The following is an 11,928-nucleotide window of genomic DNA, read 5'->3' as shown; positions in this document are numbered from 1 at the left end:
ATGTCTCTGATGTGTCTCTTATGGATGATGTGTGTGATCTAAATGTCTCTGATGTGTCTCTTATGGATGATGTGTGTGATCTAAATGTCTCTGATGTGTCTCTTATGGATGATGTGTGTGATCTAAATGTCTCTGATGTGTCTCTTATGGATGATGTGTGTGATCTAAATGTCTTTGATGTGTCTCTTATGGATGATGTGTGTGATCTAAATGTCTCTGATGTGTCTCTTATGGATGATGTTTCTGATCTAAATGTCTCTGATGTGTCTCTTATGGATGATGTGTGTGATCTAAATGTCTCTGATGTGTCTCCTATGGATGATGTGTGTGATCTAAATGTCTCTGATGTGTCTCTTATGGATGATGTGTGTGATCTAAATGTCTCTGATGTGTCTCTTATGGATGATGTTTCTGATCTAAATGTCTCTGATGTGTCTCTTATGGATGATGTGTGTGATCTAAATGTCTCTGATGTGTCTCTTATGGATGATGTGTGTGATCTAAATGTCTCTGATGTGTCTCTTATGGATGATGTGTGTGATCTAAATGTCTCTGATGTGTCTCCTATGGATGATGTGTGTGATCTAAATGTCTCTGATGTGTCTCTTATGGATGATGTGTGTGATCTAAATGTCTCTGATGTGTCTCTTATGGATGATGTGTGTGATCTAAATGTCTCTGATGTGTCTCTTATGGATGATGTGTGTGATCTAAATGTCTCTGATGTGTCTCTTATGGATGATGTGTGTGATCTAAATGTCTCTGATGTGTCTCTTATGGATGATGTGTGTGATCTAAATGTCTCTGATGTGTCTCTTATGGATGATGTGTCTGATCTAAATGTCTCTGATATGTCTCTTATGGATGATGTGTGTGATCTAAATGTCTTTGATGTGTCTCCTATGGATGATGTGTGTGATCTAAATGTCTCTGATGTGTCTCCTATGGATGATGTGTGTGATCTAAATGTCTCTGATGTGTCTCTTATGGATGATGTGTGTGATCTAAATGTCTCTGATGTGTCTCTTATGGATGATGTGTCTGATCTAAATGTCTCTGATGTGTCTCTTATGGATGATGTGTGTGATCTAAATGTCTCTGATGTGTCTCCTATGGATGATGTGTCTGATCTAAATGTCTTTGATGTGTCTCTTATGGATGATGTGTCTGATCTAAATGTCTTTGATGTGTCTCTTATGGATGATGTGTGTGATCTAAATGTCTCTGATGTGTCTCTTATGGATGATGTGTCTGATCTAAATGTCTCTGATGTGTCTCCTATGGATGATGTGTGTGATCTAAATGTCTCTGATGTGTCTCTTATGGATGATGTGTCTGATCTAAATGTCTCTGATGTGTCTCTTATGGATGATGTGTGTGATCTAAATGTCTGTGATGTGTCTCCTATGGATGATGTGTGTGATCTAAATGTCTTTGATGTGTCTCCTATGGATGATGTGTGTGATCTAAATGTCTTTGATGTGTCTCTTATGGATGATGTGTGTGATCTAAATGTCTCTGATGTGTCTCTTATGGATGATGTGTGTGATCTAAATGTCTTTGATGTGTGTCCTGCAGATGAGCAGCAGCAGCAGTGATGTCCCCCTGCCGGTGGACAGCAGCATCAAACCCCCGGTGTTCCTGCACCTCGGAGACACAGAGCCTCTCTCTGGGGTCTGCGTGCTGGACGTCACCCTGCCCTTTGGGAAGACCGTCAACGTGAGACAACTCTGCTAACACCGCTAATACCGCCAACACCGCCAACTCTGCTAACACCGCCAACACCGCCAACTCTGCTAACACCGCTAACACCGCCAACTCTGCTAACACCGCTAACACCGCCAACACCGCCAACTCTGCTAACACCGCTAACACCGCTAACACCGCCAACACCGCCAACACCGCCAACACCGCCAACACCGCCAACTCGGCTAACACCGCTAACACCGCCAACACCGCCAACTCTGCTAACACCGCTAACACCGCCAACACCGCCAACACCGCCAACGCTGCCAACTCTGCTAACGCTGCCAACTCTGCTAACACCGCTAACACCGCCAACACCGCCAACTCTGCTAACACCGCTAACACCGCCAACACCGCCAACTCTGCTAACACCGCTAACACCGCCAACGCCGCCAACGCTGCCAACTCTGCTATTCGCTGCCAACTCTGCTAACACCTTTATTAGTATATAAGTGCTTTGTTAGTAATTCTATCTCTGGAAGTGGAGTCCAAAGAGATGAGTTCTCAGTCTGAAGAAGATGGGTAAGCTTTCTGCTGTCCTGATTTCAATGGGGAGCTCATTCCACCATTTTGGAGCCAGGATAGCAAACCCACGAGTTTCTGCTGATGGGAACTTGGGTCCCCCTCGCAGTGCGGGTGCAGCGAGCTGTTTGGCTGATGCAGAGCGAAGTGCACGTGCTGGGGTGTACGGTTTAACCATGTCCTGGATGTAGGAAGGGCCAGATCCATTCACAGCATGGTACGCAAGTACCAGAGTCTTGAAGTGGATTCTAGCAGTTACTGGAAGCCAGTGAAGGGAGCGGAGGAGCGGCGTGGTGTGGGAACATTTTGGAAGGTTGAAGACCAGACGAGCCGCTGCATTCTGGATGAGCTGCAGAGGTCGGATGGCACATGCAGGTAGACCAGCCAGGAGGGAGTTGCAGTAGTCTAGGCGTGAGATGACGAGAGCCTGGACCAGAACCTGCGTCTCTTTCTGGGTCAGCTGGGGACGTATCCTCCTGATGTTGTAAAGAGTGTATCTGCAGCAGCGGGTTGTAGCAGAGATGTTTGCAGTGAAGGACAGTTTGTTATCTAGGACCACACCCAGACTCCTTGCAGTCTGAGTCGGGGAAACAACAGAGGGGCCGATGTTGATTGTTAGGTCAAGAGTGGGACAATCTTTTACCGGAAGGAAAAGCAGTTCAGTCTTGAAAAACAGAAACACTTTTCAGTTCACATCACGCTCTGCCGCTCCGACAGGGAGCTCTGCTCTGAACACCTGAACGGCCCGTTCTAACAGCTGTTCGGCTCTGCTCATGATGTATAATAAGGCTCTGCTGCTCGGCGATGATGGTCTAGCTTCAGCAGCTACATTAGCTACGGTGCGTTCGTTAATATTAACTGTGCGTCCGGAGTCACTGTGGCACAGACTGGACCGCTGGTGAACAGCTGTTAGAACGGGCCGTTCAGGTGTTCACAGCAGAGCTCCCTGTCGGAGCGGCAGAGCGTGATGTGAACTGAAAAGTTTTTCTGCCTAATTATTATCAAATTATGATCAAAGATCGTCTCTGCTGAGTGCTGACAGGATGAGGGGATATTATATGAATGAATCGTTTTTTTACCAATGCAAAGACGCTACAATCGATGCATCGCAAGTTCAACCCAAACTGTAGCCGATGTGCTCTCTCTCAACCGGTGCACTCGCATCTTGAACCTTTATGCTGGTGCACCGATGCGAATCGGTGAATCTTAACATCCCTAGCACAGAGGCATGAAACATCAAAATGTTCAACAGTGCTGCAAAATTATAAACTGACTGCTTCACAATTAACATAAATGCTTTTATATATTTCTATTAGATGTGACTCTATGGAGTTTCTGTTATTATTAACACTGCTGCTTTAGTTGTTCTGCTAAAATCCTGTTATTCCTCATTTTAAAGCCGATATTCCGTGGGGTCGGGGGGGCTCGGATCCTTGTCACCTTTTTCATACCTGATGAGTCTGCATCCCTGTTCTGACACTGCTGACACATCATCATCACACACAGCAACAAAAAGCATTTGTACAGTGTTTATAACCCTCTCTCTCTCTGTATGTGTGTGTGTGTGTGTGTGTGTGTGTGTGTGTGTGTGTGTGTGTGTGTGTGTGTGTGTGTGTGTGTGTGTGTGTGTGTGTGTGTGTGTGTGTGTGTGTGTGTGTGTGTGTGTGTGTGTGTGTGTGTGTGTGTCAGGTGGAGGAGATCAGCTTTAAAAACCACTACACAGCTTCAGTGAGTGTGCGTCTGCTGAGGACGGGCCCCCCCTCTCAGTGGGTCACTGCTGTGAGGGACCTGCCTCTGATGGAGAACCCTCACACTGAGGGGGGGTCGCAGGACTACTGCTGCATCCACAGGACTCAGGTGAGTGAGTGAGTGAGTGAGTGAGTGAGTGAGTGAGTGAGTGAGTGAGTGAGTGAGTGAGTGAGTGAGTGAGTGTGTGTGTGTGTGTGTGTGTGTGTGTGTGTGTGTGTGTGTGTGTGTGCCTGTGTGTGTGTGTGCGTGTGTGTGTGTGTGTGTGCATGCGTGAATTTGTTTGGAAAAAGTTGAGAAGCGATTGACCTCCAGACGTGGGGAAAGGAAGTGATGTCATGTGATTGTGTGTCACCAGAGAACCATTGACCTCCAGACGTGGGGAAAGGAAGTGATGTCATGTGATTGTGTGTCACCAGAGAACCATTGACTTCCAGACGTGGGGACAGGAAGTGATGTCATGTGATTTTGTGTCACTAAAGAACCGTTGACCTCAAGACGTGGGGACAGGAAGTGATATCCTGTGATGGTGTGTCACCAGAGAACCATTGACCTCCAGACGTGGGGACAGGAAGTGATGTCATGTGATTGTGTGTCACTAGAGAACCATTGACCTCAAGACGTGGGAACAGGAAGTGATGTCATGTGATTTTGTGTCACTAGAGAACCATTGACCTCCAGGCGGGACAGGAACTGATGTCATGTGATTGTGTGTCACTAGAGAACCATTGACTTCGAGACGCGGGGACAGGAAGTGATGTCATGTGATTGTGTGTCACTAGAGAACCATTGACCTCCGGGCGGGGACAGGAAGTGATGTCATGTGATTGTGTGTCACTAGAGAAACATTGACCTCAAGACAGGGACAGGAAGTGATATCATGTGATTGTGTGTCACTAGAGAACCATTGACCTTGAGACAGGGACAGGAAGTGATATCATGTGATTGTGTGTCACTAGAGAACCATTGACCTTGAGACATGGACAGGAAGTGATGTCATGTGATTGTGTGTCACTAGAGAACCATTGACCTAGAGACATGGGGACATGAAGTGATGTCATGTGATTGTGTGTCATTAGAGAACCATTGACCTCCAGACAGGGACAGGAAGTGATGTCATGTGATTGTGTGTCACTAGAGAACCATTGACCTTAAGACAGGGACAGGAAGTGATGTCATGTGACTGTGTGTCACTAGAGAACCATTGACCTTAAGACAGGGACAGGAAGTGATGTCATGTGATTGTGTGTCACTAGAGAACCATTGACCTCGAGACATGGGGACAGGAAGTGATATCATGTGATTTTGTGTCACTAGAGAACCATTGACCTCCAGACAGGGACAGGAAGTGATGTCATGTGATTGTGTGTCACTAGAGAACCATTGACCTTAAGACAGGGACAGGAAGTGATGTCATGTGATTGTGTGTCACTAGAGAACCATTGACCTCCAGACAGGGACAGGAAGTGATGTCATGTGATTGTGTGTCACTAGAGAACCATTGACCTCGAGACATGGGGACAGGAAGTGATATCATGTGATTTTGTGTCACTAGAGAAGCATTGACCTCCAGACAGGGACAGGAAGTGATGTCATGTGATTGTGTGTCACTAGAGAACCATTGACCTCCAGACGTGGGGACAGGAAGTGATGTCATGGGATTGTGTGGCACTAGAGAACCATTGACCTCCAGACATGGGGACAGGAAGTGATATCATGTGATTGTGTGTCACTAGACAACCATTGACCTCCATACGTGGGGACAGGAAGTGATGTCATGTGATTGTGTGTCACTAGAGAACCATTGACCTCCAGACGTGGGGACAGGAAGTGATATCATGTGATTGTGTGTCACTGGACAACCATTGATCTCGAGATGTGGGGACAGGAAGTGATGTCATGTGATTGTTTCACCAGATGCAGGTGGACCCGGATCATGTGATCTCTGTGAGGCTGATCCTCAAACAGCCGTCCTCCACCTGGCGCTCCTTCAGCCTGGAGGACATCAGGATCCTGCCTCACAAACAACAGGTAATAACGAGTAAACAAACACAAGTAAACAAAAATCAGAGGTAAACAAACACCTGAAGCCTGTACTACAAAGCCTTATTTTCGCTTAGCAAGCTAACTTCAGGGTAACTCTGGGTTTCCAGTCCTACGACGCTGGTTCTCGGCAAAAATCCCCGACTGTGTGAACGTGAACATTAATAGAATATCACCTCCCATCTTCAGAGCAATCTGACTATTAGAACATTAGCGTTAAGAAAGCTTACTTAAATATCTGCCACAACATAAGTAACCGGATCAGAGTAACATTAAGTACAGTCCGCGGCATATCACATCATAATGTATCATCTCCTTATCTGAGTCAGCTGAGCCGTATCTGGCCGTGCAACACTCACAGTGTCACATACTGGATGCAGAAGGATTATTTGAAGCAACACATTAAGTTGAGGAAACACTAGAGTCAAATGTAATGAAAGTCAGATCGTGTCTTAGACGGGGCAGTGATATCATAAACCTGTTCATGTACGCATTCAAACACTTGTTCTGTTACCAGCTGTATTCACCTTGCAGGTGCAGCTATGTGGCTTTGATCCTGGATCAAGTGTTGAAGTCATGGATGTTTAAAGTTTAACTTCTTCATATGTGTAATATTATAGTTGAATTTTCGTTCAGGATGTGTGACGCTGCGCTGTCAGTACGCTTCTCCACGTTTGTTATTGGTCAAATGTTGCTAACCCCGCCCCTCTCATGTGAACGCGCACTCAGCCGGACAGAGAAACCCTGGCTTGAGTTAACAATTTCATAACCAGCGTCGTAGGACCGCTTAGCGAGGGCGTGTTTGCTTTGGATTAGTTAAGATAACTCAGAGAGATCAGGGTCTGTTGAACTGGATTCATAGTACAGGCCCTGGATCCTGCCTGACAAACAACAGGTAATAACAAGTAAACAAACACAAGTAAACAAACATCAGAGGAAAACAAACATCAGGATCCTGCCTCACAGCCAACCGGTCAGATTTAGGGTTATTTATGTGATTCTAGCATCATTGAAACTCAAGCAGATTATTCTGGGTGTCCCTGTCATTCTTAGATTGTCCACCAGAGGGAGCCAACGAGAGGCCTGGGTCCAATCTAACTGTTCAATAAACACACATTAAATCACCTTTTAAATCACCTTTAAATCACCTTTTAAATCACCTTTTAAATCACCCTTAAATCAACCCTTAAATCAGCCTTAAATCACCCTTTAATCACCCTTTAATCATCTTTTAAATCACCTTTTAAATCACCCTTAAATCACCATTGAATCACCCTTAAATAATCTTTAAATCACCTTTGAATCTTTAAATCTTCCTTAAAGGGGACCTATCATGCAAAATGCACTTGTGTACGTCTTTTCTACATGATCATGTGTCCCCGGTGTTCCAGGAAACTCACCAAGTGTCAGAAAACATAACCCTCTCTATTTTCCTCCATACCCAAATCTCTTAAAAAGGGGCTGCAACGGATCTGATACAGACTGATCCAGATTTGAACACTTCTATGACGTCACAGAAGTGGCGCTACGGCTATTGGGCCAACTCCACCAATCAGGAGGAGACAGCCACGGACATTGCCGTTGGAAAGCGCTGGAGACGCTGTAGTACATATGCCAGGCCTGTAGATGGTGCTGTTCTCACAGAATCAGCCCATGATGCAAAGACAGTGTTAAATTGAGCGAAATGAGGAATGGCTAAAATACATGATCTGTTTTGGTGATAGGTCCACTTTAAATCACCCTTAAATCACCATGGATTGTTACAGCCTGGGGATAAAACAAATCTAAACTGAAATTTATTCAAATAACGTTTTCCCCCAGGACCCGGAGAAGGACGTTTCTGATTGGCTGTCAGACCTGACGCTGGCCGACCAACACACTGACCTCGAGGTACACTGAGTGTGTGTGTGTGTGTGTGTGTGTGTGTGTGTGTGTCTCTCTCTCTGTGTGTGTGTATTGACCCCCTCTCTCTCCTCAGGGTCTCCCCCCCCCTCAGTCTGTTTCCTCCAGTCTGCAGCAGATGTTTGCTCTGACCGAAGTGATGATGCAGAGCAACGAGACCACAGCCTCTATAGGACGCTTCCATGTGAGACACACACACACACACACACACACACACGCACACACACACACACAGAGAGACACACACACACAGAGACACACACACATAGCGAGAGACCACGGCCTCTATAGGACACTTCCACGTGAAATACACACACACACGCACACACACACATATATACACACACGCGTGCACACACACACACACACACACACACACACACACACACACACACAGAGACACACGCACACACACACACATAGCGAGAGACCACGGCCTCTATAGGACGCTTCCACGCACACACACACACTTTACAGTTCGTACACAGTCAGATATTTAAATCACATGGAGTGTGTGGAACGTTGACAAAGCTGTCACCAAAGCCGTTTTTATTAAAGTTGCTGTTCAACAAAACATGTGCTCAAACGTGTGTGTGTGTGTGTGTGTGTGTGTGTGTGTGTGTGTGTGTGTGTGTGTGTGTGTGTGTGTGTGTGTGTGTGTGTGTGTGTGTGTGTGTGTGTGTGTGTGTGTGTGTGTGTGTGTGTGTGTGTGTGTGTGTGTGTGTGTGTGTGTGTGTGTCCTCAGGTGGATGGATGCTATGACATCAACCTTCTCTCTCTGACGTGACTCCGCTGAGTTTCTATCTGCTCATCACTCTGGAGGAGAGAAGCATCTGAGAGATCAGAGGAATACACACATTAGATATAAACACTGCATACAGGTGTCCAGGTTGTATCCTTCAGAACATGAAAGCATGACCTGCTATTTGTTGATCTTAAGTTACATAATAAATGTTCCCATGGTCACCCAAATACATTTTGTTTGTAGAACCTTTATTGACTCCATATGATTGACATGTGAACAGTCTGGGGATTAGAGCCAGATCCTGAGATGGATCTATAGAGACAGGAACCCCTTCAGCAGCTTCCTCTCTCACACCTTGTTAGATATAGGAAACTGTTGCGGCCCCTACACACGGTGGCGTGCGTTGAAGCTTGCCGGCGGGCATGTCTCACGCTCGACCAACAACCAATCACATCAATCTCCCGCCCCAGACACACAAGCAGCGGTTTGATTGGCTAGAGCAGGGGTGCCCAACATTTTTAAAACCAAGAGCTACTTTTAAAGTTGTCAGTCTGCCGAGATCTACCGGTCCAAATAAAGAGGCGTAGCCATTACTGACAGCCTCCTACCAGGTACATACACACTTCTACTTGTATAAAACTGACCTTTGAACGATGAATACTTCATGAAATACTGCAGATCCTTTATCTGACCTCTTTCTAATCTACACACACACAAGTATTTCACTGAAGCTACACAACAGTGTAGTTGATACAGAGTTGGAGTGTATTCACACATCACATACTACAGTGGGTCATGTTTTCAAGAAACATTGAACAGTGCTGCCACACATGACACAGAAAAAAAGAAAAGACTCTGAACCCTTTCTTTGCCATTATATAAAAATAGTGTTGCTACAAAAGTATAAATCAGGCTTACTAATAAGACAACTCAGATCTGAATAAAAGACAAAATTAATAGAATCAATCCTCAAAAGAATCGCCTTTCAAATAGGATGCAAGCAGCACTAGTTTCTTAACCTGAATTAATAATAGACTATAATCAATTCAAACAGAACAGATCTGAATGTTTGCATTCTTATACCATTTTGTACAATAATTATAATGAATAAGTTCAAACTAAAACTTAGAGCTGATTAATAACGGTATCTAACTTGAGTTTTTATTATATCAAAAACCTGTTGAAATGCTACTGTTATTTTTACTGTCCCCCAAAAAGCGCATCGGCAGCCTCCAGGAACACTTCTTTCACAACTTCGCCGTCTTTGAACGACTTCATGTGTTTCTCAAGAACGTGACTGACAGCTTTGATGCGTTCAAGTGCATTATTCTGGCACAGGAAGATTATGTTACAGGACATTAACGATAAAACTGAATATTGTTGTTCTATTTTTAGACACATCTAAACATTCCCAGATCGACGGGTTGGGCCCCCCTGGGCTAGAGCTTGTACTGGCATATGATTTGATTGGCTGATTCCGTCGAAGCTTCAAAAGTAGAACATCGCTCTACTTTCGAAGCGAGCAACGCTTTGCTCCCACAATGCAGTTTGGCGAAGCATGACGTCACCCCATTCAAAGTGAATGGGCAGAAGCATTGAAGCTTCAACGCACGCCGCCGTGTGTAGGGGCCGTAGATTTATGACAAAAAGTCTGAATTTTTATAAAAAGTCAACATTTTTAGGAAAATACCAACAAATTCATTTTGACGACTTCCATTGTTGAGAGGATCAGAAATACATCGATCCTGAGATTCTGTCAGGACCGAGGGTCGGAGCAGCTCATTTGCTTTACAGAATATTACACCAGGAAGTAAGTATTCTCTCCGCTTCGCTTGACAAACCCCGTGATAGTCCTCAAGCTCTGTGATTGGAGAGTGTGCTCCGAGGGTTACGCCGAGCGTCGAGCAGCACTTTGAAATGGGATGGAACCACGGCAGACTGTCCAAAACTGGATTTGAACGGGTCCACCCCGTCCCCCCCTCCCCCACCCCGTCCCCAGAACTACACATGCTGGCTATTGTGTGTTTTGAAACATGTTCTCTATCTATGGCACGTCTCTACTGGGAGTTGTAGTTTTAAAAGACGTGTTCGTATTTCCCATAATAAGAAGTTGCCAGTATTAAACTGTGAACATCCCTGGAGGTTTAGGGGATAGGAAACACTCACATTTAAAACATATCATTAATAAATGGGTGAAATTGCTTGTGTCCATAATGGGCAGCATTAATATATACCCACATGCCAGCTAAGGTCAGAAGAGCTTTATTTAACAGCTGCTCTTATGTCTGTGAACCCTCCTGTTGTTCATTGATAAGCCTGAAACATGCTCAAGGTTCAGAGGCACATTCTGCAAATCTGGCAGTAGCCATCGATCATCTTCAGATAAGATATACTTTATTGATCCCAAGTTGGAAACACTTGCGTTACAGCAGCATGTGTAACAGTTGTAAATATTCAGTGGTGTTTATTTGTAAATCATTTAGTATAATCACACAAATTCTGTGTTTTATATTTAATAATTCTGTGTTCTTTATTTATTTATAAATGTACGGTAAGGGCCCCCCCTTACGTTGGAAAAAGTCCACATGGCCGCCCCCCACCCCCCCTTGCATTGGAAAAAGCAAGGGCTCAACATAGGCTGGCCTGGGAGTGAGGATGTGTTGGCGAGAGACAGCCCCCTATGGAAAGCCCAATGTACCACTATTCATTTATGGAAAGCCCAATGTGCCACGAGTCACCCGTTTATTTCGCCCGTTTTTCGCGCGTTTTGAATCGGCGTCAAAAACGGACAAAAAACGTGCCAATATACGCCCCAATTTTTGCACGTTTTTTTAATATGATAATGAGCCCCTCCTTCTGATTTCCATAGCAACTGATCTCAAAGTGTCTGTAACCAATCAGTGAAGAGTAAAGCCAGACCAAAGCAATCTGTTGATGAAAAGTTCCTGACATTGTGAGGCTGTGCAGTGAATTGTACATTATTCCAGATAGGTACATGTAAATAGTAAAATTGAATCAAATCAAGTTTTATTTATATAGCACATTTTTAAAACGATTTTTGGTCAAGCCAAAGTGCTGTATATACAATAAAAATAATATACAATAAAAACACTTTACAACAAATACAACAGCACAAATGAAAGATCACATGCAGGCAGTGTTTCCGCCAGAACAGGGCTGAGAGGGCGTCCACCCGAGAGAGAGAGAGTCACGTGACTTGAATT

General features: G+C 44.8%; 1 protein-coding gene across 5 annotated transcripts in view; it reads left to right on the top strand.

Moving 5' to 3' along the window:
- The window catches only part of nicn1 (nicolin 1), an 18,362-nt gene extending 7,485 nt beyond the window's left edge, over nt 1–10,877 (top strand). For 3 of the 5 annotated variants that reach the window (XM_079683479.1, XM_079683480.1, XM_079683478.1), the window contains 6 exons: nt 1,579–1,719; nt 3,958–4,125; nt 5,932–6,045; nt 7,879–7,947; nt 8,036–8,143; nt 8,705–10,874. In XM_079683479.1, coding sequence (XP_079539605.1) covers nt 1,579–1,719; nt 3,958–4,125; nt 5,932–6,045; nt 7,879–7,947; nt 8,036–8,143; nt 8,705–8,746 — 642 coding nt within the window. In that variant the 3' untranslated portion in view covers nt 8,747–10,874. Of the gene's footprint in view, nt 1–1,578; nt 1,720–3,957; nt 4,126–5,931; nt 6,046–7,878; nt 7,948–8,035; nt 8,144–8,704 lie in introns of all 5 variants that reach the window. The other 2 variants (XM_079683481.1, XM_079683477.1) reach the window with 2 other exon arrangements.
- Nucleotides 10,878–11,928: the final 1,051 nt, after the last annotated feature.

Source organism: Notothenia rossii, assembly GCF_949606895.1.
Source record: "Notothenia rossii genome assembly, chromosome: 5".
NCBI classification, from domain to species: Eukaryota; Metazoa; Chordata; class Actinopteri; order Perciformes; family Nototheniidae; genus Notothenia; species Notothenia rossii.
The sequence above is the reverse complement of the archived record's forward strand: the minus strand, read 5'-3'. Positions and strand labels throughout refer to the sequence as shown.